The sequence below is a fragment of the Poecilia reticulata genome, chromosome 14 (assembly GCF_904066995.2).
Source record: "Poecilia reticulata chromosome 14, P_reticulata-male-v2, whole genome shotgun sequence".
Classification (NCBI taxonomy): Eukaryota; Metazoa; Chordata; class Actinopteri; order Cyprinodontiformes; family Poeciliidae; genus Poecilia; species Poecilia reticulata.
Window position 1 is genome coordinate 6,132,212 of NC_088843.1, and position 24,056 is coordinate 6,156,267.

The following is a 24,056-nucleotide window of genomic DNA, read 5'->3' on the forward strand; positions in this document are numbered from 1 at the left end:
CATCTCTAGCTGTTACCTAGAAACTGACAGAAATTTGCAAAAACATGCACAGGATCAATCATTTTCGTAGATCAAGAAACATTTTGGGAGCCTTTTAAACACCCAGATTAACATCTTATCCATGGATATAGCAAGTGAGGCATCATCCAGGTACACTGTGCATTAGTCTTCACAAAATTAGTAAACTGATTAAATTGTATTTTCTTTGTTGTTTTTATACATGTACTTTTAGGGTCTCACCAAGCAGTCATCCAGTCAGAAACAAACTAACTATTTTATCATTTAGATAAAATATTTCCACAAGGTTGTGGAAGCAAAAAACAATCTTTATTCTGGATGTTGCTGAGGGAAGGGAACTCAAAATTAGCCCTGTAACCATGTTTCCAGGTAAGAGAGGCATTTATGGTTAAGTCAAAGGAATTTTAATCATGTAAGAAGATATTTTTATAGAAACAACTTTTTACTATATTTTTAAACATTTCTGGGGTTTCATTCAGGCTGGGAGACAGAGAGTGAAAGTGAGACTTAACAGATAAGAAGGCTGAACGAAGTACAGTAAAGTTGCTGTTTTAGTGGTAGGTGACAGTAACAGTGATAAAGGCAAGATTTAAAAAATAAATATGATAAATGGCAGCATATGGAATGACAAATATTTAAGCATTTTTGCTGAATTAAAGCATGATTGGAACCAGTTGCGTAAACTTTATTTGTGATATTTAATATGCACTCTTAAACGGTGCTGTAAATACTGCTGCTGTTTTTGTGTTGAATCATCTCTTGAAATGCTGAATCATGCAAATCCCTGTGCTTGTCTGTCTGTTAGAGACATGTTTATGTTCTTTTCTAATCTTCTCTCCCCTTGCTTTTTCTGACACACTCCTGTACAGTACACACAGTTAAGTTCACATTGGCAGACACCTTACAGTTATATAATTTGGAAGCCCTAATGGATTAATTTGCTTGGAGTCGACCTGTTTTTTGCTAAATGAGATAAGTGCAATTTACTTTGAAGTTAAGCCATGTTAAGTTGTTTGACTTCCGCCAATTTCCACATCTGTGTTTATTTCTTTATGTGTGTTTTTGTGAGTGTGCACTTGTGTATGAGTAGGGGTCAGTGGGAGTGGTGGGTATGTAAGAGAGTGACCACCAACCGTCTATATATAGTGCCTCCCTCCTCCTCTTGGCTCTCTCTCTGAACAGTGTTGAAATTCCAACCCAACTCTTCTGGTCGGACCTTCACAAGGATAAGATTCTGCTTAACTGCTCCAGACAACTTGAAGACAGCCACTTTTAGAGAATTGCTTCATTTCGCTTCTTCATTCCAATAGGATTCAAGGATTCAAAAGTCACAGGAGCTACTGTTCAGAGACGAGGTGGCAGGTTGGAGGCCGAACAGAAGCTAAAGTAGGAACTGACAATTTGACTGTGGACTCATATAACTGACAGGCAAGAGGCCCTGGACAGCCTCTGATCTTACCAAGCATTTGGAAATATTCTCAATCCCTGTTTGTAGAGACACCTGTCAACAAAATTAATTTGCACTTGCAATTTTTTTATTTTTTTATTTTATGTTTTAAAAGGATACCTTGATGCCATCGTCTCTTCTGAGACTGGGACTCTTTGAGATCTGAGGCGTCAAGCAACATTCACGTGGGAAGTGTCAATCTGGCTATGGCTTTTTCCAGTCTGGAATATCATTTGGAGTAAATTCGGGATAGACCTATCAATCCAGTTTTTGTGACATCTTTTTGCTCAATTTGGTCAAAGATGGAGCTCCACATTTTCAGCTTTGGTTAAACCGACCAATAATTAAAAACAGACATTAACATGATGTCTGTGATTTCAAGTGTGGTAGATTATTTGGGTAGTAAAGATAAATACCGTCTTGCAAGAAATTACATTTATAAAATTATGGAAGCTGACTTTTACTTTCAGTAAAGTCCAGTTGCTCCTCCATCTTACAACTTTGTCCCTTTTCCTACTCTGTACCTGTGCCTTTTGTCATTTACAACATGGAAGTCCCAACCAAATGGAGTAGAGCTAGTGTCATCAGCTTCATCAAAGGCCTTGGTAAGCTTGCATGGTCGTGCATTCATATGTACACGTGTGTGCATCCTGTGAGTGCTCAGGTTTCATCCAAACGGATGGTTGTATGAGGACAAGGTGGCTGTGCGCTCAGGGAGTTAGTTTTCACCTCTCCACTGAGTCAGGTCACATGGTCATGGAAGGTCAATTAAGACCTGACATTGTTGTTATCTGATATTGTATGTGTAGTGGCGGCCCAGGCCTTCTTGACATATGATAAATCATCAGGAGCTCAACATGAGCATAAATCCTCTTCATGGTGTAAGGAATGTTGATACTCTTTTCAATGTAATCTCAGAACATACCTCTTTTTCGTACATTTTTCTCTAATAGTTCTGACTTTTTTCTGTCCGTTTATTTTCTCTTCTCTTAAAAGCTAATGGTGTCCAGGCTTAACAGTGATGTAATCATGAGTGGGAATGAACTTCAGCTTAAAGTGATGTGTGTCTTTTTTTTCTCCATCTGTCCACGCTAACGTGTTTCACTGTTAAACTTGGACGACAAAATGTATTCTTAGATAGAGCAGATTTTCACATAGTAGGAAAAGTTTGATCAAATGACAGATTAAGCTCAAACATTTGAGGCCAGTGTTTTAAAGACCAGCAAAAAATATATTCAACATCTTATATTGAGACAGTCCAAACCAGCTTGTATTCCTACTCTTGTCTTATTCTGATCACAAAATTCATAGTATTTTAAACACATTTTATGTAAGCGACCGACAATATGTGACATTATTCTGAATTGGACAATAAAGGATACACATTTTAAAAATCTGAACATTTTTATTTGTAATAATAAATTTTACGCAATTTATTATTCGCTAAAATAATAAATTGCATATTTATCACCTTTGCAGTACCCGTGACCACGTGTTGTCTTATATATATGTTCAGCCTATTGGATGGAGTCTCACAAAAGTTGATGCTCACACCTGACACCGATTGAGGTACCTAACAGTGAGGAAAATTATGATCTGATGTTACTGATATTGTCAATATTTAAAACAATAGTACTTTTGGGTGATTTTCAAATAACCTGAAGGCCTAACATGCATTTGTGTTTCCAATTTTCTTACAAAAACAACTTACGCTTAGTCAGATTTGATTAATTACATTTTTGAACATCAAATTTCAAGCTTTGCCGCACAAAATTGGATTCTTTGATTGGGCAATTCTGTTGTAACTTTGAGTTCATGTTTAGAGGTTTTGTTCTGTTGGAAGAACAACTCTAAACTCTAAATTTTCAGACTCCAAACAAGTCTGAAAATTTTCTCAGCCTCTCACAGGTTTTTCATGATATTGATTTCTTAGCTTCTATAAATATTAGATTTGTGGAGTAGACAACAAATAATTATCATGCCAACAGAAGACATTGTGCAACCTCAACCACGGATCGCTGCAGCTCATCCACTTGTCAGTTCTTTGTACCTTGATTAATGTTTCCTTGCTCAGCCTGTCAGTTTCGTTAGACAGCCATGTCCTGCTGGGTTGGCAGTTTTTCCATGTCCTTCCTATTATTTGATCATGAACAGTGATGAGATGTTCAAAATGTGAGGAATTGTGTTAGAACCTCATGCTGCTTTGTACTTCTTCAAAACTGTTTTCCTGTCTTCCTTGGTCTTCATTCTGTTCTTTGTTCACCAATATTTTACAAAATACCTTCGAGCCCTTTAAAGAACAGCTGTTTTTACTTTTGCAAGGCAACAAAATATAGCCCAGTTGGAAGTAAGTATATGGTAAAAATATGTTATAATTATTTTATTTGTTTCCTCAGCTTCTCCAGTGGGACTGAAGCCACCAATCCCGCCAGCCAGTGGACCGTTGGGAGAGAGGAAGGGTCCAGTCGTCATGGCGCCCGTTAACGTAGACCCTGAGAGCAAGCCGGGCGAGTTTGTCCTTAAAAGCTTGTTTGCAAACTTCACCTTGCTCTCCGAACGCAAGATTCGCATCATCATGGCGGAGCCGCTGGTGAGTGAGTTTAGATTGATTTTTCCCATACAGGTTTGCTTCTACTTTTTCTCCCTTTTCGCTCAGGTTACAGAATCAATAAATATGCATTTGGGCCATTTGACTGTATTATCTAAATCAACTTTTAGGAAGATCTTTGTTGACTAATATTTTTCATGACCTGCATCCTAAAATCTTTAGCATCCTGACTCTTATAAAACACAATCTAACTTGGGGAAGTTGAACAGAATTTTCAGTCTTTCTGATGAAATATTCCAGGATGGACTGAATATAAAAAGGGGGGAAGAATTTAATCAATCATGTAAACATTTATTTAGGAATATAGGTGAGCTAATTTGTATACGATGCAAATACCACAGAAACTTCCTCTTTATACATTTACATACCGTAAAAGTAGTTTTGAAGCAGAAGACCCAAGTGATCTGGAAGAGTGATACAATGAAAACATGTCTTTAATGTATCCTATTTTCTGGCTATATTTCCCAGAGTTTTGTGATTTATAGTCAGGTGCGACATATATATATTTTTTTCGTCTTAATGACGTATTTATTGACTCTTGCGTTAAATGTTCATTTATACTGACAGACGTAAACCAAAGAGTTAATTCCATCTGCAACTTAAAGAGAGGGGTCACTAATTATTAATTTTGTGCTACCATAGTAGTCAAAGCTGAAAAGCTGTTTTAGACACTCAACAGACAATTATCCAGACTTTGCCTAATAATTTCAAAGTTGTGTTATTTTTTTTCCATAACTTAGCTTTACATTTGCAATTCCATGTAAAAACAAATTAAGTAATTTGTCCTCGACTCTTTGCTCATTACCGTTTCCTTGGTTCCTACTTATTTCTAGGAGAAGCCACTTAACAAATCCCTGCAGAGAGGAGAAGACCCACAGTTTGACCAGGTGCGTCTTCCTCATATAGATTTCAACAGTCCTTCCCTTATGTGCTGCCATATATGTTGATACTTTAGTCATTTATTGTAATATATCAATTCACAAAAAGAGTGAGTCTATATTCCACCTGCTTTTCTGACCTCCTTCTGTGCAGCTGATCAGCACCATGAGCTCTCTGGCGGAGTACTGCCTCCCCTCCATCCTGAAGACTTTGTTTGATTGGTACAAGAGGCAGAACGGCCTTGAAGATGAGTCCCACGAATACAGACCCAGAGCCAACACAAAGTCCAAAAAGTGAGAAAGTAAAAACATCAAAAGCTGTCAGTTTAATGTTTCTACTTGCTTCGATCATTCACCAAAACTGGGAAGTGTATGGGTAATATTTTTAGCAAAAGTATTTCTAAATGCTTTTTCTGTGTATGGGCATTACTTTTAGAACATTAGGCGACAATGTTCCCTATTGTTTGAAAACAATGTACAAATAGACTTATTGTCACATTACACAGATAGGATTTCCCATAACATAATTCATTTAGATGTACCTGCATCACATCAGTTACTTTTTGTTTGGTCTAATTTTCACTATAAGGCAAAGTGGATTTCCTGTATAACATGTCAAGATTTATATACCCTTTTTGACCTCAGTTTAATGACAAAAATGTTTTAATTTTGAGACTTCTTCCTCCTTCCGGAATCTGAAATAAGGAGAATGTTAACTTCACATTAAACTACAAACCAGAAGGCTGCTGCTATTAATTAGTTCTTCTAGAATGTAGTGTGAACAACCAAATGGAAACATCATAAGTGCTTTTATGTTAATAGAGGTGTAAGAATAGAAACAGCAGAAGCATTTAAATGGACCCTCTTGCAGGAATCATACTGTAAAAAAAAACAGATGTGACAACTAATCATTGTTTCTCTGACTGTGTGTCCCTTAGTGATGAACAACAGAAGGACTACTTACTGGAGCGGAGGGACCTGGCAATAGACTTCATCTTTTCTCTAGTGCTCATTGAAGTCTTAAAACAGGTGAGGCTCATTTTAGAGTTTAACTAACTACTGAGACCTTACTGGATGTCTTCCTAACTCTGATGTCGTTTATAATGCAGCATAGAATCTAAAACAGATTCTATGCTGTTTTCTCATGGGGAAAATTTTGATTTTTTTTCCAGCATTTTTGACACATGGATATGACTTTTGACAATTCCAAGAAATCCCCAAAATAATATTAAATAATAAACCTGAAGATATAACTTTAAAATGTTGTTTAAATAAGTAGTTGGTGATGGGAAAACCAACTGCTTGTGCACATTAAGTGCACATGATGAGAACGTCCTTAGTCAGCATTTTGAAGCAAGTTTGTCCTGTTTAAACCTGAAACATATAATTCTGAGTGCTTCTTAAACTGGGAGTTAACATTACAAAACGGCAGAAAAAGCGAAAAGATCGTAGTAATTCATAATCCTAGTAAAGGATCTCCAAATAATTTGAAATCAACTTTTAATAAATGAAAATAGACTATATGTGGACGACATTCAAAACAATTCTTAACAGGCTGTAAGATGATAAAGGAAGTGTCTAGATTCCTAAAATATCACAATGGGACGTACAGTAGCTAGTAGTGAAAGTCTAGGTCTTTACAGTTCAGAAGAGAGTAAACAAAGTAAATTTTTAAACAAGGTTATCTTTTGGTGTAATTATGTCAATTTTCCTGTTAAAGAACTGAAAATCTAACAGAGTGTCGAAGTTGTTTCACAACTATTTCTTTGTGTTTCAAACATTCCAATCATATTAAAATATGCATGTTACATCTAATGAACAATTGGTCACTTTTCCTAACCTTAGAAAACCAATGACTCTTATGTTATTTGGACTAAAGATTAATTTGCTTAAACTAGCATTTGGCAAGCATTATTTATTGAATAATGTTACTTGTTTGCATCACATTTTAATCTGATATATTTTGTCTTTATCTTGTGATTTTAATGCAACATAATAAAATGGATTGTTGTTGAAAATGAGAATCTAACCTGGTGAAATAAGCGTTAAATAAATAAAATAAAATGTTTTTACTGAATTTACTTTTTTTAATTTTACATTTTTCTTATTGTGTTAATATATTGTTTTTCTAAATATTTTGTTTTCCAGCATCTTAGCATCTTGATTTGAAATTCAATAATACATGTATGTTTATTCAGATCCCTCTCCATCCTCTTTTGGATGGACTTATCCAAGAAGTCGTCAATTTGGCTTTCAAGCACTTCAAATACAAAGAAGGGTGAGTAGACTTAATACGAAAACCTTGGCTTTTACTGCATCTGTGTTGTCATCAAACATGATTTGCACTAATAATCCCAATTGTGGTTGCTTTTTAGGTATCTTGGGCCCAACACTGGCAACATGCACATAGTGGCTGACCTTTATGCAGAAGTAGTGGGAGTTGTTGCTCAGTCAAGGTACCGGATTTCACTTTTTTGATTATAGTCCAATAATCCGTCATGTTAAGCCATTGCCTTATGTGTCAGTGTGGACTTTGTAATTACAGTAGCAACATGACCTCAAGCTAACCCCATTTTCAGTAGTGACAAATGCTGTCTTACACACTTTAGCACAAGCGCTAAAATTGACAGCCATTTACTGTGTTCTGTTTGCGTGCGTGTGTGTGTGCGTGTGTGCGTGTGTGTTTGTGTGTGCGCGTGTGTGCGTGTGTGCGTGTGTGTGTGTGTGCGTGCGTGCGTGCATGCGTGCGTATGTGTGTGTGTGCGTGCGTGTGGGGGTGTGTGTGTGTGTGTTTATACACACATGGATAATAACGACACTCTAGATGATGACCCTCTAACTCTGTAACGTCTGTAATGAGAGAGTCCATTTTGCCTGAGGTTATTATCATTTAGTGTGGGTTGACAAAGCAGCTCAATGACTGCCACCAGACACAAAGCACACACTCTTTAGCACTATCATCAGTTTAAGTCAACACTCAGAAATCTAGTTGAGCAAACAAAGAATCTCTTCTGTTTGAGTGATAATGTTATACTTTAATAAGCGTCCAAAGTTGAAATCTCATTTCAATTGAAAGTTGGGTGAACAGATCCATAAGTAAATGTTTTATAGTCATGATCAGCAGGCAGGTATAGTATTGTTGTTGGATTTTTAACTTGGAACAATATTCTCACTGATAATAAAATAAATATATAAGTGTGCTGTGGTAGCGCAGGGGTTAAGCACAACCCACATATGGAGGCCTTAGTCCTCGACGCGGCCATCGCAGGTTCAAATCCTGGCCGCATGTCTTCCCCTTCTCTCATTTGATAGTTCATTTCCTGTCAATTAACTATCAAATTTTCTCTGTCAAAAATATACTTATCTACATTTGTCTGTCTTGTAAGCAAAGAAAAACTGTAGTAGTCCTCTTTCAGTCAGTTTATAAGAAAGCACAGCATCGAGGGTGGACGAGGGCTTACCAACTGCATGTTCATTACGCTTTGCTTCATGCAGAAAAAGAAAAACACTGGTGACTGCATCATTTTTGGGCTTTCTTAACAAATCACCCTTGACGTTAAACTTTTATATTGTCGGACCTGTGGCTATTTAAAACCTTTGATACTAGAAAGCAGCCGATGCCTATGTGTAGGTTCTTCCCAACAGTGTTGAAACATCTCAGAGTATGTGAGGAAAGCACATGTTCTTTTCCCTCTACATCACCCCTCCAGATTCCTTTCTAAATTTAGGCCAGCAGAGTGCTGTTGGTTAAATGCGTCAGGATCATGTGTAAATACACAAACACACACACTGAGCTCCGACCGAGCATAAAAAAATAACTTGTAAGTGTGTGTCGTGTGCACAGAAATATTAATATGTAAAGAGGTTTTGCTTGTTTTCAGTAATAATTCCAGGAACTGTAACCTCACTTGGGGGAAATGTAGAAATAGCACAGTTTGCTAAAACACCAGAGGCTACAGCAGTTATTCACATCTGGTCACTATTCCCTCTGCCAGGTTCCCAGCAGTGAGGAAGAAGTTCATCTCTGAGCTCAAAGAGCTGAGACAAAAGGAGCAAAGCACGTATGTCCTTCAGTCCACAATCAGCCTCATCATGGGACTCAAATTTTTCCGCATCAAAATGTACCCAGTGGAGGACTTTGAGGCCTCTTTTCAGTTCATGCAGGTAGGTTTCACAAAAACCATTTGCTAACTTTGTTGTTATTTACATACAATAAAAATCAGAAAAGCAACAATAACAATCTGTGTGTTTACTGACAGATGTAATCTTACTTAGCATCTGCTGGCATCTGGAAGCTGTGTTAAGCTTCCAGCTGACCGCAGTAATCAGCACTTAGGTGTCTGGTTTGGTTTGTCTTTTATGGCAATTGAGTTGTATGTTTTCTCCAATCATAATGGAGCTGAGATTTGAATTGATGACCTTGCATGAACATGTGTTTCGATCACTGATGCTGTTTCTTGCCTCGGGATGTCGGCAGGAGTGTGCACAGTATTTCCTGGAAGTGAAGGATAAAGACATCAAGCACTCATTAGCTGGACTCTTTGTGGAAATACTTGTACCTGTTGCTGCTGTAAGTGCATTCTGCTTAGCAGTTCAGCTACACATAATGTCACATTCTGCTAAAGAGCTTTTCTTACTAAATCTTGCAGTTTTGCATCTTTTGTGTTAATATCAAAGAAAATAGGATTCTGTGGTAATGAAGTTATAGGTATGAGGAAAAGTTGTTGTCTTTTTTTCTAAAGAAAACTCTGCATCATTGTTTTTCTCCCAGACTGTGAAGAATGAGGTGAATGTTCCCTGCTTACGAAATTTTGTAGAGAGTTTATACGATACCACTCTGGACCTCTCCTCTAGGAAGAAGCACTCTCTGGTAGGTTTCTGACCGTATTCTGTTTCAATACTGCTCATCTCATTTCATCTCTTCTCTATTACCAACAGTTACTTAGAGCACTTATGGTAGCTCTCCAACATGTGGACTTTCATCGCTCAATGAGGAGTGGGTTGAGAGATTAAAGAAGGGCAGAGTGATGCAGGGAAAGCTAACTTTTAAAGCCGGTTTGGAATCATTAAACCACATCACGTAGCTAGCTGTTGGAAGCAGCACAATAGATGTAGCAGCACATTTCCAAAAACATAAAGAAAACAATAAACCATTTCAGTCGACATACACTGGTCAGAAATTTAACTTATCTGCTGCTAGTTTTAGCTAATTCTGATTTTACTTTAAGGATGTTAAATAACATCCTATTTGCTGTCTTCGTCATATGTAGTTTGTAGTAAAATAAAACATGAATATCTGACAAACAACTTGGCTTCCTGTTATTTGCATCTATTAATGCAACCATTAAAGCTCCTTACACATTTTGTGCTTTTTCTCGATTCATTTTTAAACATCTTACTGATGGTGAAAAGCATTTGACGTGTTTAAATCGGAGTGAGTTTTTTGTTATATTTTTTTTCCAACCATCGGATTATATCCCACGGTTATTTGACTGGCGTAACTGCTAACAAGCAACGTCACAGAGCTGCTGTGTTGTATTGTTGTTGCATGCTGCTGATAACTGCTATTTTAGTTATCTACCTGGGTTCGTTGTTCTGCTGCAGCAGACACCCATTTTGTCTGGGATACAGAAATGCCACTCCGTTGGTACGCACGCTTATTTCTACAAATTCTCTACATACCGTAGCCAACTTATGCAGTCAAGCTTTTACACACCCCTTTTCAAACAATACTTTTTTTTTCATGTATTTCCGAATGAGCATTACTGTGCATTCATGCCCACTAACAATAACCTGCAATGACAGATAGCAGAATGGACAGGCATGACAAACATGGCAGCAATGTAGAGCATTTCTCTAATTGTTTTGGGTTTTACATTCTTGAGAAGCTAAGAATGAGAAGAGGCATTGAAATGAGTTAGAGATTTGGAAAACAAATGCCTTCAGTGATGAGCAGTGTCAGGTATATGATGGATTTTAAAGGTAACATTTACAAAACCATTCAAAAGGAGGTTTTATCTGGACTAACAGGGATCATTTGTAAGACAGAAATTATGTCTATGCAGTCTGCATTCAGTAATAACTTAAACTAAACAGCAAGTTCATGATTGTTGTTGTTGATGTTAGTGTTATTGCTGCTTTAATAGAACATGTGAAATTAGATCTTTTTTTTTTGTCGTGATTCCTCTTCTACATTAATGATCTGTGATGTAACGTCTCTCCCCATATCAGGCTCTCTATCCTTTGGTGACGTGCCTGCTGTGTGTCAGTCAGAAGCAGTTCTTTCTCAGCCGATGGCACATTTTCCTAAACAACTGCCTCTCAAACCTCAAGGTCAGTTTTCTGCAGCATCATGCAAATGCAGCTTCTATTGCACTGACTTGCAAAAGTATTCACACACCTTTAATTTTTCCACATTTTGACACATCACAGCCATAAACCTTCATGTATTTTATTGATAGATCAACACAAAGTAGTTCTGATTTGTTAAACTTAAATTCTGTTGTTCGGTTTTTTGTATCCTGTCATTTCAACTCTGTACTCCCTGAAAAAAAAAAAAGCCTGTTTCAGGTATTGAAGCAAATTTGTTGTACTTCTACCTTTTGATGAAACAGCTTCAGTCAGATTTTTCTATGTGCTGTTTGTTGCTTGAAGTTAGGAAACTGAAACATGACAACATTTTGGAAGAAGCTCTTGCTTGCTAGCTGCTATTTTGAGTTTTATGCATTTCAACGAGAGACGGTGGGCTGACGTCACTCACCCTATTTACAGGGAGAGGATTATTGAGGAATCCCCTGTTCATTTGGAAGAATCTGTCACCATGGTGACAAATTTGTCATTTGTAAAAGAGTGAACAGAAAAAAGATGTCAATAAATGTACTTTTTCCATTTGTCACAAACTATGTAGTTGACAGCTTTGTTCTGATCAAATGAGACTGAAATTAAACTTTTTGGCCTACATACAAAACATTGTTTCGGCATCAAAATGAAGACGCCATCCCTATTGTGGAAACAAATAGGGATGCTGCATTGTCTTGCTTTTGCAGCAACAGAGCAGTTTATCAGACTTGATGGAGTAAAATGTGTGACTGCAATAAGACAAAATATGAGGAGGTTACTTTTACAAGCCTCTAAATCTAGTTTTTCTTTGTTTTGTGATCAATAGCATGTTAACTTACAGTGTAACGACTGCATGCCACGTTTCTGCCTTTGAAAGAAAGACAGTATGTACACTTAACACACCTAAATGCCACAATAGCGCCACCTCCTTTATCTGTAAAATCAGTGTCTGTTGCCTCAAGCAAACCGCGGTAGACTGATATGCAAATGATTAAAAAAACCGTCACAACAAAAGCCTGTAAAACGTCATGACTAACAGTTATCACTTTCGTGTACAGAAAAAAATAAGTGCTGCAGGATTTCTTTTTAGGATCCATTTAGAAAGTGTAAATAAAAAGAGATGTAAAATCATCGACACAATGAAAGATGTTTTTGTGTTTTTCTGCTTGTTAATATAGAACAGAGATCCCAAGATGGCACGTGTGGCTCTAGAGTCACTCTACCGCTTGCTGTGGGTCTACATGATCCGGATAAAGTGTGAGAGCAACACTGCAACCCAGAGGTAACAGTTGTATGTAGTTACAATCCTCAGCATAACTGTAAATCTATTGTCTCATCTGCATTCTTCTTTTATGTTATTAATGTGATTTGACTCCTTTATTTTTCAACTGTTTTGGTTTCTGGATTCTGTAAAGACGAGACAAAACAAATTGTTCTTACTAATATTTCTCTGCCTGTCTCTTTTAGCCGTCTGACGTCCATCACCTCCACATTGTTTCCTAAAGGGAGTCGTAGTGTTGTGCCCAGAGACATGCCCCTCAATATCTTTGTCAAGATTATCCAGTTTATTGCTCAGGTGTGTATTGAATAGGTAACTTTTTGTAGTGCATTTTGCAAAATGCATTTATCTTAAAAAATTGACAAATTCTTGTATTTCTCTGCATGTTTAGTTTGAAAAATGTTTAAAAAATTCAAGCTACAGTCTCTGAAAATAGCTCATTATACAGTAAACAGTCTGTTTTGTGAAAACTTTATTGGACTAACAGTATTCTTTTTATGTTTGCTCTATAAATACTAACATGTTTTTACAATACACTTTTCACTAAAGACTACACTCCTGTATTGAATGTTATTAGTTGTTAATTGAAGAAGTAATTATTTTCATAATTTCTTTAGGTTTTAGATTGAAATCAAGAAGGTTACAGAAAGTTTAAGACAACTTTTAGAAACCCTACATTTTATTTTTTAAGGAGCAATGTTTAAACAATTGGAGGCACAAATAAAACCAGAAACAACATTTAAAAAAAGTTTGCCTTTTTCTCCATTTATCTCTTTAATGATTTTGACTTCTATGAATTTTTACTCTGCATTGCTCTAAATACAGTGTTATTGATAAATAACATTAAATATGGTTTTAACCAGTGTATGAAGGACATAAAAGCTAGAGAATAAATACTCCCAGTTTCTATCTTCATGTGTTACTCTCTTTGAAAGGCCACGTCCCTTTTTACATGTTTTTGTAATCACACTCACGTTTCAGATAATCAAACTAATGTCAGTATCAGACAGAGTTGCTCTATTTTTAACAGTCGGGCTGCAAAATATTAGGAAACTGGGTTTTCTTTGTTATTGCAGGTGAGGCAGCAGGACATGTTTAACCATTGTGTGTAGCCTCATCATCAGCTTTCACGACTCTGAAATGGTTAATTTTAAGTGTTTGCGCTTAATGTGGATCAGCTGTCAGAAGCTCACCAATAAAAATGGCAAATAAGAGCAGCATGTTTTTCCTTCTTGTAGGAGAGACTGGATTTTGCCATGAAGGAGATCATTTTTGACCTTTTGAGTGTTGGGAAACCTGCCAAAGCCTTCAGTCTGAACCCAGAGGTAAGGAGAGCAGACACAAGTGTTCAGACATTTGAACTCTACTACGCAACAGTGCAACAGTGTATCTCTGGCATTCCAGCTGTTATTCTAGTTAGGTTGAGAACAATATGTTCTCTGTTGGAGCCCTGAATTTTTTTGTACCTGGCTAACGACAATTTACTTGTGCAGCTGTAGGAAAAGCTTGAAGTTAGTTTCTTTTAGATGCGGTCTATCCTTTTGCTTTGAACGTCACAATGCTCTGCAGCAGGTTTTACATTAATCAACCATATTTACAACTTCAGTTAAGTAGTATAGTAATTCTCTATTGCTGTTGTTACACTCTTTACAATTAGCTTCCAACTGCTGTTGTCCACCCTGCAATTTAAAGACTACAAATGGTTTTTCTTTCAGCGTATGAACATTGGTCTGCGCGCATTCCTGGTGATAGCAGATGCTCTTCAGCAGAAGGACGGAGAGCCCCCAATGCCAAACACTGGAGCAACTCTGCCCTCTGGAAACTCTTTAAAGAAGAAGAAGACATATCTCAGCAAAACACTAACTGAGGAGGAGGCCAAGCTAATAGGTCTGAGTCTATCAGCAAGCTTTTACTCTGCTGTAATGGGAATGTTATTACCAACACTGCGATTCGTCTCCGTCTGCTCGCTGCAGGGATGTCGCTGTACTACTCCCAAGTGCGGAAAGCTCTGGACAACATCCTCAGACACTTGGACAAAGAGGTTGGTCGTTGCATGATGCTCACCAGCGTCCAGATGCTCAACAAAGAACCAGAGGATATGATCACGTATGCATCTAAGCCCTAGACTTCTCCGAATAATCAAGCTTTTATCAAAAAGAGTTATTGGTTCCTAATATCTTCTTGTTTAGCGGAGAGAGGAAGCCTAAAATCGACCTGTTTCGGACGTGTGTGGCGGCCATTCCCCGTATCCTTCCTGACAGCATGTCCAAACCAGAGCTTATTGACTTACTTTCACGGTAACTTTCAGACTGATTTTGTAAAACTGACTGAAAATGCTTTAAACATTTTAAAATAACTCATTAAGGACACATAAAAACTGTTGTTCTTCTCCTTTGCCTCAGACTTACAGTGCACATGGACGATGAACTTCGACTCATTTCTCAAAACTCCCTGCAGAGCCTCTTACTTGATTTCTCAGACTGGAGGGAAGACGTTCTGTTTGGTTACACACATTTCCTTTTACGTGAGGTACAGCATCTCTTAACTAAAACTATGCAAAGCCACCATATGCAACTTAAAACTTAGCATAAACTTAGTTTGTGTATGATAGAAATAGCCTTTTTATTATGTACAGTGCCTGCTGCATTTATTTGCACCCAGATAACAAAGTGTTTTTCTCTTTTCAACTTTTAGTTTATGTATAAAACACATTTTAAGACATTTCTTTGACTAAATCTTTTGGCATCCTGAGTAATTCCTTTACAGTTAATCTAACTGAAATAGTTTTATTCTTTTAACTTTTTCAAGTTAAGGAGGTTGAGGAACTTCTAATTAGAAATCAGATACTTTGTGTTTCCTGTCATACATATTATGTAAGATTATTGTCAATGTCAAATTTATTTATATGGCTGTTAAAAACAGATTAAAACTGCACTAAAGAGCTTTACAAAACAGTAACACAATTGGATATGTTGATGGAAAGAGAGAATAATAATAATAATAATAATAATAATAATAATAATAATAATAAGTAAATAAAAATATAATAATAATAATAATAATAATAATAAGTAAATATAAATATAATAAAACATAAATCATTAAAAAAGAAGACAATCTCCCTGCTGATTGTTCAAAACCTGCTCAAAAAAAGGCATTAGGCAGTATTTACATACCAGCTGCAACTCTGTAACAGGAGCTCAAATGAGACAAAAATTTAACAACCAGTACCAAGCAAAATTGTCTTGTAATTAATAAATACATTACATATGTTTAGAATAAATACTATATGTCGGTGTCTATCAATCAATCAATCAATCAAATTTTATTTGTATAGCACATTTCAGCAACAAGGCATTTCAAAGTGCTTTACATAAGTAAAATAAAAACTGCAAGTGACATTGAGAAATAAAAAGAAATTAGAAAGTAAAGATAAAAACATTAAATAGATAAAAAAAAAGATAAAAACATTATCCAATAATTTACCTTATGGGGTCTCCTCGAAAATAAGAGGCTCTACAAGCCTTTCCTTCTTTAGGACTTTAGTCAAACTGCCATTTGACAAGGACTCAAACCTTTAAAACTTCTTTACATAAAAAAAAAAAGGTAAAAACATCAAAACCCACACTCTAACCCTAATTTAGCCATAAGCAACTCTAAACAGGTGGGTTTTAAGTTGAGATTTAAAGGCACCCAGTGTTTCAGCTGTTTTACAGTTTTCTGGAAGTTTGTTCCAAATTTGTGGTGCGTCTACAAATATCCTTTGTGCTTGTTAGGTCCAAGACACCCATCAGGGTCTTCAGGATGCATCTGTCAAGCTCCTCCTGCAGCTGCTCACACAGTGGAGGCTCGCTCTGCAGCTCCAGGGGAAGATGCGAGGGGGAACTGATGTAAGGAGCAATGAAAGCCAGCTGGTTGTTGGTGTTTAATTTCTTAAAAACGCAACTAGATTAAGTGGAACTTGTTTTCTGCACGTGTGATATCCTAAAACGTGACTCTGTGGTCTCAGGAACAAAAGAAATGATTAGTTTCATTGATCTCTGGTTACAGTTGTACTGGTAATGCAAAATTAGTCAGTGTCTGAACCTGTTCTCTTTTTGTCTGTTCCTTCCTTCAGACCAGCCCCAGGCTTCCAGAGCGCAGCCCTCATTGCTCAGTGCTCCATGCGGTGGAGGGACTGGCGCTGCTGCTCCTCTGCTCGTGTCAGATCAGCACGAGAAAGCTAGCTGTCGGTGTGTTAAGAGAAATACGCTGCCTGTTTACTGCTCTGGGACATGCAGAGGTAAAGCACAAACAGCTTGACTCTTCAGGCAGCAAAAGCTGACGCTTCAGTTAGCATTCGATATTGGTTTAAATGTGAAAATGATATACATTTAAAGACCAGTCTTTGTATAGTAATATATTAAGAATTTGTTAGAAAATGGCTATTATAAAGAAAAAAATGCATAGAAGCACATAATTTACAAGATTTTATTAGTCATCCTGCAGTGACTTCTTTGTTGGTGTGATGGTGTTATATAAAGAGCTGATTATCTGAATGCCGCCCGCTACAGGATGATGACAAACCCATGATAGAGGTCTTGGACCAGCTGAGCCCCGCTGTAATGAACAGCTTTGTTCACGTGGCTCACTCTGACTCAGTGAGTGTTGATTAAAGTTACTACACTAGATCCAGCACAACCGAGTCTTACATTATTGAAACTGATCATTTTTCCTCTGCCTCAGTCGTTACCGCTCAGTCACCACGTTGACCTACAGTGGCTTGTAGAGTGGTCGGCTCGGCTGGTGAGCAGTTCATACGACGTGAAGAGTCCCAGCTACGTCTGGATCTTCGCACAATGTGTGAAGGACCCATGGGTGCTCTGCCTGCACATATTCCTGCGACAGGAGCACCTGCCCAAGCACTGCTCTACCGCACTGGGATACGCATGGCCCTACGTTTTCACACGCCTGCAGCTGCTTTTGCCTCTGGTTGACCCTAAGTATGATTCCACTCCAAATCATGAGCAGCAAAGAATGCTTAGTGGAATCTGAATAACTCCCTCTCTTTTTCTGCAGCAGCCCAGTTAATGCGAAGAAGACCAACACGGCAGGCTCCAGTGACAGCTACATTTCACTGTGGCGTAATTATTTGATCCTGTGTCTGGGTGTAGCCAAACCTAGCATCATGTCACCTGGCCACCTGAGGGCTTCCACACCTGAGATCACCGCCACCACCCCTGATGGAAGTGTTACTTATGACAACAAGGTGTGAAATATGTGTTTCTAATGATTCCCATAGCCAATTGTACCTCTGTTTGGTACCAAAGCTCTGTTTTGTGCCAAATAACAAACCATAACCATGGAATATGAACATATTTCTCTTTGTAGTTCAGTATTTTGATGAAATAATAATTATATGCTTCTATAATAGTCATTTAGGTCCATGTGGTACTGATACCTGTTTGGTTTTATTGAATCTTTCCTCCTGGTAGAAATTATTCATTGCAGTCATGTAAGCTTTGATTTTTGCGGCAGACTTTGTAAATTATTTTAAACTATTTGATGTCAACAGAGCACAATAGGGAAACCAATAAGATTTATCCTTTTTTTCCATATTAACTTTTTACTGAAAACTTTTTTATACAATCCATAAAAAATGTTATTTTTGAGTTCTTTTTATTTTCCATTTAAGTTATACGAAAAGATATAGTGCTATCAACAAAAAAGTATTTGTAATTTGATATTTTCATCATAAAAAAATCCTGGAACCTATTACTACTGCTGCTGAGTGATAAATGTGTGTATTTGTGTTGCAGGTCATAGGAACTCCCTCTGTCGCCTGGCTGTTAAAACAGCTTGTCCCACTGATGAGAGCTGAGAGCCTGGAGATCACAGAATCTCTGGTGTTGGGGTTCGGATGCACAAACGCTCTAGTCTTCAGGTATTTGAACACAAACAAGCACGCATCCACACCTTCAACTAAGCAGACCTTGTATCTTAAACGCTAGGCTCTGATTATGGACTTGAAATTGTTTCTGTGTGATCAGAAATCTGTGATTTGCATAAAGTGTGTGTTTTGTTTGTTAACTGTTGCTTTGTGGGCTGAAATTTAGCTTAAGCTAGGAGCATAGAGAACACATGGATTTACAATAGTGTGTTGCAAAAGGAAACACTCCTCTTGAACTTTAAAAAAAATGCTGTTACATGGCCTAAATACATGCCACACCTTGCAGATTTCTTTTGTAACTGATTGTGAACAGCATGTCTCATGTTCCTTCCACTTCACAATTTCTGCACTATTTGGTGGCAATTTGTCTCATAAAATCTCAATATCTTAAAGTTTGTGGGTGCTGCAGGGCAAAATGTTGAAAAAATCAAGAGGTATAAATACTTTCAAATGCACTGTAGATTCCAGTGAAATATTAGTCTCATGTTAGTGATAAGGCTGTTCTGACCTTAACACGGACGTGAGACAAACTCGATTACCAGTTACTATCCTGTCTGCATCCATTACTTACTCCCATCTGTCTCCACATTGCTGTCATAGCTTAAATAAGTTGCATACTTCTGTGATCCAAATGGAAGAAAAAAAAGCGTCACTGATGTGGAAGAGGAATTCTTAGCTTGAACGATTTCTTTTTTTTGCAAAGTGGAGGCAGCTCATTGCAAAAGGGAGATGCCTAACTATAAAAAGACAATCTAGTTTTAAAAAAGGTACTTATGTGATAAAGAGATAAAATTCTACCCAGACAGATTCACCTGTCATTGTTTTGTGGTATTCAGTTTTTGTTACATCTGATTTACAGGGAACTGGTTGAAGAACTCCATCCACTGATGAAAGAAGCACTGGAACGTAGACCAGAGGTAACACAGTCTCTAAGACGCACTCCAAAACATTAAAAAAGATTAATATTATTACTAATAAGCAGTTTCTGAAGAAACACTGCAAAAATGTAATTCTGCTAAACAATGGAGTAAAAAATAAAGCTTGTTCTGTTGTTAAAAAGCTCAGTAATCTGCCAGAGAATGGAGAAGCATTCATTCCACTTACAATATGGCAGCAGATAATGAATGTTTATGCCGATTACGCAGTGTGGCACCTTTTTTTACAGCAGCAGTAAACTGACACCAGCTTTTCCTCCTTTCAGAACAAGAAACGCAGAGAGAGGAGGGATCTCCTCAGGCTGCAGCTACTGAGGATCTTTGAGCTGTTGGCCAGTGCAGGAGTCATCAGTGACAGGTACCACGCACATTTCAGCTCCTGAGAAATGTAGTTACTCTGCCTTAAAAAGCACAATGCAAAGCTTTATGCATGTTATTATAATTTAAAGTGTTAGACAAACAACTTAAAATTTGTATTACACCATAACTATTAGTCATTCAGACAACTCATCTGGCCTATTTGGGATGAGAGATTGGCATGAAGAAATAAACTAAAAACCAATAATGAGAAATTAAGAAATTTGTAAGACTTGCAGCCACAAATCCAGCAAAAGATTTTTTTAAAGCGTGAGTTAACACTTCAATTTTTTGTTATTATTATTTAATCGTTGCTTGCCCTTTTTATTTAGGCTTTCATATTCTGACACACCCTTCTTTTAATTGTCTCTATTTCTACGATCTGCTTTCTCTTTCTTTTTCTTTGTCTAAAGCACCAATGGAGCTCTGGAGCGAGATTCCTTGGCACTAGGAGCTTTGTTCCTTGAGTATGTGGATCTAACCCGGATGCTTCTGGAAGCTGAGAATGAGAAAGAGCTGGATGTCCTTAAAGACATCAGAGCTCATTTCAGTGGGATGGTGGCTAATCTTATCCAGTGTATTCCAGGTAAGTCATTGTTTTGCCTCCCAATGGTTCTCTCTTTCAGTAAAAGTGTGGATTTTAATGATCTTACAGCAGCCTACGGTCTATACTTCTAACGCTCTCTCACCTGCGCAGTCCACCACAGGCGCTTCCTCTTCCCTCAGCAGTCGCTAAGACACCACCTCTTCATCCTCTTCAGCCAGTGGGCCGGACCCTTCAGTGTTATGTTTACTCCCCTCGATCGCTACAGTGATCGCAATCACCAGATCACTCGCTATCAGTACTGTGCCCTCAAGGTAAACAATCCTGAGTTTTTGCTCTTTTCCAGACTAATTTCAGAAAAATAAGCAGCAGCTTTGCTTTTATCTTCCAGGCCATGTCTGCAGTTTTGTGTTGTGGTCCAGTTTTTGACAATGTGGGTCTGTCCACTGATGGATATCTCTACAAATGGCTGGACAACATCCTGGCCTGTCATGACCTGCGGGTAAACTATTCTGCTGGCTTTGATATAAAGTCTCTGTGCTGTTTTCTATAGATATACCTTAATTAATAAAATTCTGTTTCCCTTAAGGTGCATCGTCTCGGGTGTGAAGTAGTCATACTTCTTTTAGAGCTGAACCCAGACCAAATTAATCTGTTCAACTGGGCTGTGGATCGCTGCTTCACAGGATCTCACCAACTGGCCTCTGGCTGCTTTAAGGCCATCGCCACAGTCTGCGGCAATAGGTCAGTAATCGTTCATTAGATATGACCTTCGTTGCTCGTATCAACATCAAACAAAATGTTTCGAGAAGTTATTAAACCTGTTTTCTTTAAACTGTCAAATTATATGTTGCTCTATTTATTTTTGTAGCTTACAGTGATTATCCATCTGGTAATAGTGTCTTGTCATTTTAACAGGAATTATCCATTTGACCTGGTGACTTTGCTCAATCTTGTGCTGTTTAAGGCCTCAGACAGCAACAGGGAGATATATGAAATCTCCATGCAGCTCATGCAGGTAAGGACGAGTGGGTTTTATTAGTGTTCATATAAATAGGTAAAAAGGAAATGGTGAAAGCCGAAACTTGACAGTAAAGGCTAAATGATGCGTGCAGGTGCTGGAGACCCGACTGTGTGCATACTCTAAGAGGATGGTGGAGCAAAAGCCGGGTAATATTTTGTATGGGACACACGGCCCACTACCTCCGCTCTACAGCGTCAACCTGTCTCAGCTCTCCATCCAGCTAGCCAGCATGTATCCCGAACTCACACTTCCTCTGTTTTCAGGTAAGTCTTTCATTGTTAATATGCACAATAGTCACAAAGTGCAACAATACAAATTAATCTTAACAAGGGTTGAGATCATATAATGCAGGAAATTAGTCAAATGTTCACGAAAAAGCATGTTTATGTTGTAAAAGAATTTTTTAAATAAAAGCTACAGCCTAAGTACTGGTCCAGGTGTAAACTGAAACTTTTATCCTCATCCCTTTATGTCCTGCTGTGCTATAATGTTTCAGCAGCAGCAGTGGATAACAAAACAGCAGCGCCAAAGTGTCCTTGACATGGAGTTTATTTTTCAATCTGTGATTATTTGTGTCTAACTTCCAACATACTGTATGGAAGATGTCTGAGACGGCTCTTAACTTTGTTTTAGCTCTTAAAATGAATCTATTTTCATTTTTTACTTGTAGCTCACAAGGATGAAATTAATTTCAATATCCAAAACCGAAAAATGCCAAGACAAAAAGTTAGCAAAAAGCAGCTGAGAATGTTTCACTTGCAATGACATCATTGCTTAGCAGAATGTCCACCCTAGTCATAAATATTTATGAAGTGTCCAGCCCCAGTTTTATTCTTCCAGTGAGAAAAAGGGAGTCAGCAGAAATATAATCAGAGAGCAGGACCTTAGAGACCTAACAGACCGGCAACAGACAAGTCAATTCTTTATTGTCCCTCTCGGGGACATTTTGTGCGCAGAAGCATTCAAGACAGTCAAGGCAAAACCCTATGCAGAGATGCAACTATGCAGAGAACAACTGCTTTTTTATTTAAGCTTATTTAAGCATAGGGACATCAGAGGACTTTTTTTTTGACAAAAGACAAAAATTTATAGTAAAAAAAAAAATTATCTATGAAAACCAATGCTGACAAATAACATCTGTGGTCTTCTTGATGGTCTGGCTGTTGACTCCCCAAGGAGCCATGCATTTCCTCCCTCAGCTTTGGGTTGTTCCCTAATTTGGAGCCAAGAATACAATTGATTCATAACCTGCCATAACTATTCAACATATTCTTTTTTTAAATGACTTTTTTGGTCATTTTCTGTCTGTCCCCAGAAAGCACGTCATCATCCATCTATATTTTATTTAGTTGCTTGTACAGGATATTATTCAGTTCTTAATGTTTCAAGATTCTTGGGGTTTGATATCCGGACTTAAAATTCATTTAACATTTTGAAATGGATCATTATTAATTATGTCCAGGTTTAACATCAAAAGTTTATGATTTTGTCTTGTCAGCCCTTCAGTTCACGCAGCTGTTTAGCCTTTTTATCAAAGAATAGAGTATTTTTAACACAATCTTCACTAACTGAAACTCGCAGAAACTCTGATTATATTCTCTGACATAATGTTTTTGTCATGCAGAGGTGAGCCAACGTTTCCCCACTACACATCCTAATGGCAGACAGATCATGCTGTCCTACCTGCTGCCCTGGCTTAGTAACATTGAGCTGGTGGATACGGGGCTCCTGCCTCCAGCTTCAAGCCCCTGCACGCCTGAGGAAGAAACCCGCAGTCAGACGCAGGGCATGACCCCCAGTCTGAGAGGGAACGGATGGGGGTCCTTGCAGGCGACGTCCTTGGTACTCAACAACCTCATGTTCATGACCGCTAAGGTATGAGGGTTCTTTGTTTTGCACAAACATTTACAATTCATCAACAGAATTAGACACATCTTTGGTGTTTACGTGATCAGTATGGAGATGAAGTTCCTGGACCTGAGATCGAGAATGCCTGGAATGCTCTGGTGTCCAACGAGAGGTGGAGCAACAACCTGCGAATCACTCTGCAGTTCCTTATCAGTCTGTGTGGCGTCAGCAGCGACACCACATTGTTGCCGTATGTAAGTAAAATATAAAATCCTACTATATGAGTTTCTTGAAGAAACCTTTTGAATGGACTCCTATCCAGCTTGGAAAAGTATGGAGATATATGGAATTTTGTTTTCATATTTATTTGGTCTGAATAAATATGGAAGAAGAAAATAAGGTATTAAAAAATAAATGTAATTATAGTCTTCTATTTATTCCCGCCCTGCATCTACTTCTTTGTTCCCAGTGTTTCTTTCTCCCTTATGTCTTTCATTCTTTTCTTTCTTCCTTGTTTTCTCACTTCTGTCCTTCATTTCTCCCCCCCCAAAGTATCATTCTCTGTATCATTTCTCTTGTTTCTTCTTTCACATCTTTCTCTGTCCTTCAAGTTCTTAATTCTTTTTATGCCTTTTCTTTTTCCTCTCTTTTTTCTTTCTTCCTTTCTTTTAATGCCTTCTTTCTTTCTCTCTTTCTGCCTTTCTTTTTCCTATTTCTCTCTGTTCTTTTACTTGTTAGTCTATTTTTCTATTCATTTTTTATGCCATTAATTTCTCTCCTTCCCTCTCTATGTAAGGGACTGACAACTCTGGAAATTTCAGTCTCGAAACTGAGCTAACAAATTCAGCAA

General features: G+C 37.7%; 1 protein-coding gene across 9 annotated transcripts in view; it reads left to right on the top strand.

The window, feature by feature from the left end:
• fryb (furry homolog b (Drosophila)) overlaps positions 1–24,056 on the top strand; it is a 48,971-nt gene that overhangs the window by 7,487 nt on the left and 17,428 nt on the right. For 8 of the 9 annotated variants that reach the window (XM_081615680.1, XM_081615673.1, XM_081615676.1 and 5 more), the window contains exons 2-34: positions 3,862–4,055; positions 4,907–4,960; positions 5,106–5,245; positions 5,890–5,980; positions 7,150–7,229; positions 7,327–7,407; positions 8,947–9,115; positions 9,429–9,521; positions 9,723–9,821; positions 11,183–11,284; positions 12,469–12,572; positions 12,758–12,866; positions 13,808–13,894; positions 14,285–14,456; positions 14,543–14,675; positions 14,759–14,866; positions 14,972–15,098; positions 16,346–16,459; positions 16,687–16,851; positions 17,123–17,209; positions 17,295–17,551; positions 17,628–17,817; positions 18,368–18,492; positions 19,358–19,415; positions 19,700–19,791; positions 20,204–20,376; positions 20,488–20,648; positions 20,726–20,836; positions 20,924–21,078; positions 21,253–21,352; positions 21,450–21,621; positions 22,983–23,233; positions 23,314–23,460. In XM_081615680.1, the coding sequence (XP_081471806.1) occupies positions 3,862–4,055; positions 4,907–4,960; positions 5,106–5,245; positions 5,890–5,980; positions 7,150–7,229; positions 7,327–7,407; positions 8,947–9,115; positions 9,429–9,521; positions 9,723–9,821; positions 11,183–11,284; positions 12,469–12,572; positions 12,758–12,866; positions 13,808–13,894; positions 14,285–14,456; positions 14,543–14,675; positions 14,759–14,866; positions 14,972–15,098; positions 16,346–16,459; positions 16,687–16,851; positions 17,123–17,209; positions 17,295–17,551; positions 17,628–17,817; positions 18,368–18,492; positions 19,358–19,415; positions 19,700–19,791; positions 20,204–20,376; positions 20,488–20,648; positions 20,726–20,836; positions 20,924–21,078; positions 21,253–21,352; positions 21,450–21,621; positions 22,983–23,233; positions 23,314–23,460 (4,301 nt within the window). The remainder of the gene's footprint in view (positions 1–3,861; positions 4,056–4,906; positions 4,961–5,105; positions 5,246–5,889; positions 5,981–7,149; positions 7,230–7,326; positions 7,408–8,946; positions 9,116–9,428; positions 9,522–9,722; positions 9,822–11,182; positions 11,285–12,468; positions 12,573–12,757; positions 12,867–13,807; positions 13,895–14,284; positions 14,457–14,542; positions 14,676–14,758; positions 14,867–14,971; positions 15,099–16,345; positions 16,460–16,686; positions 16,852–17,122; positions 17,210–17,294; positions 17,552–17,627; positions 17,818–18,367; positions 18,493–19,357; positions 19,416–19,699; positions 19,792–20,203; positions 20,377–20,487; positions 20,649–20,725; positions 20,837–20,923; positions 21,079–21,252; positions 21,353–21,449; positions 21,622–22,982; positions 23,234–23,313; positions 23,461–24,056) is intronic. The other variant, XM_081615674.1, reaches the window with a different exon arrangement.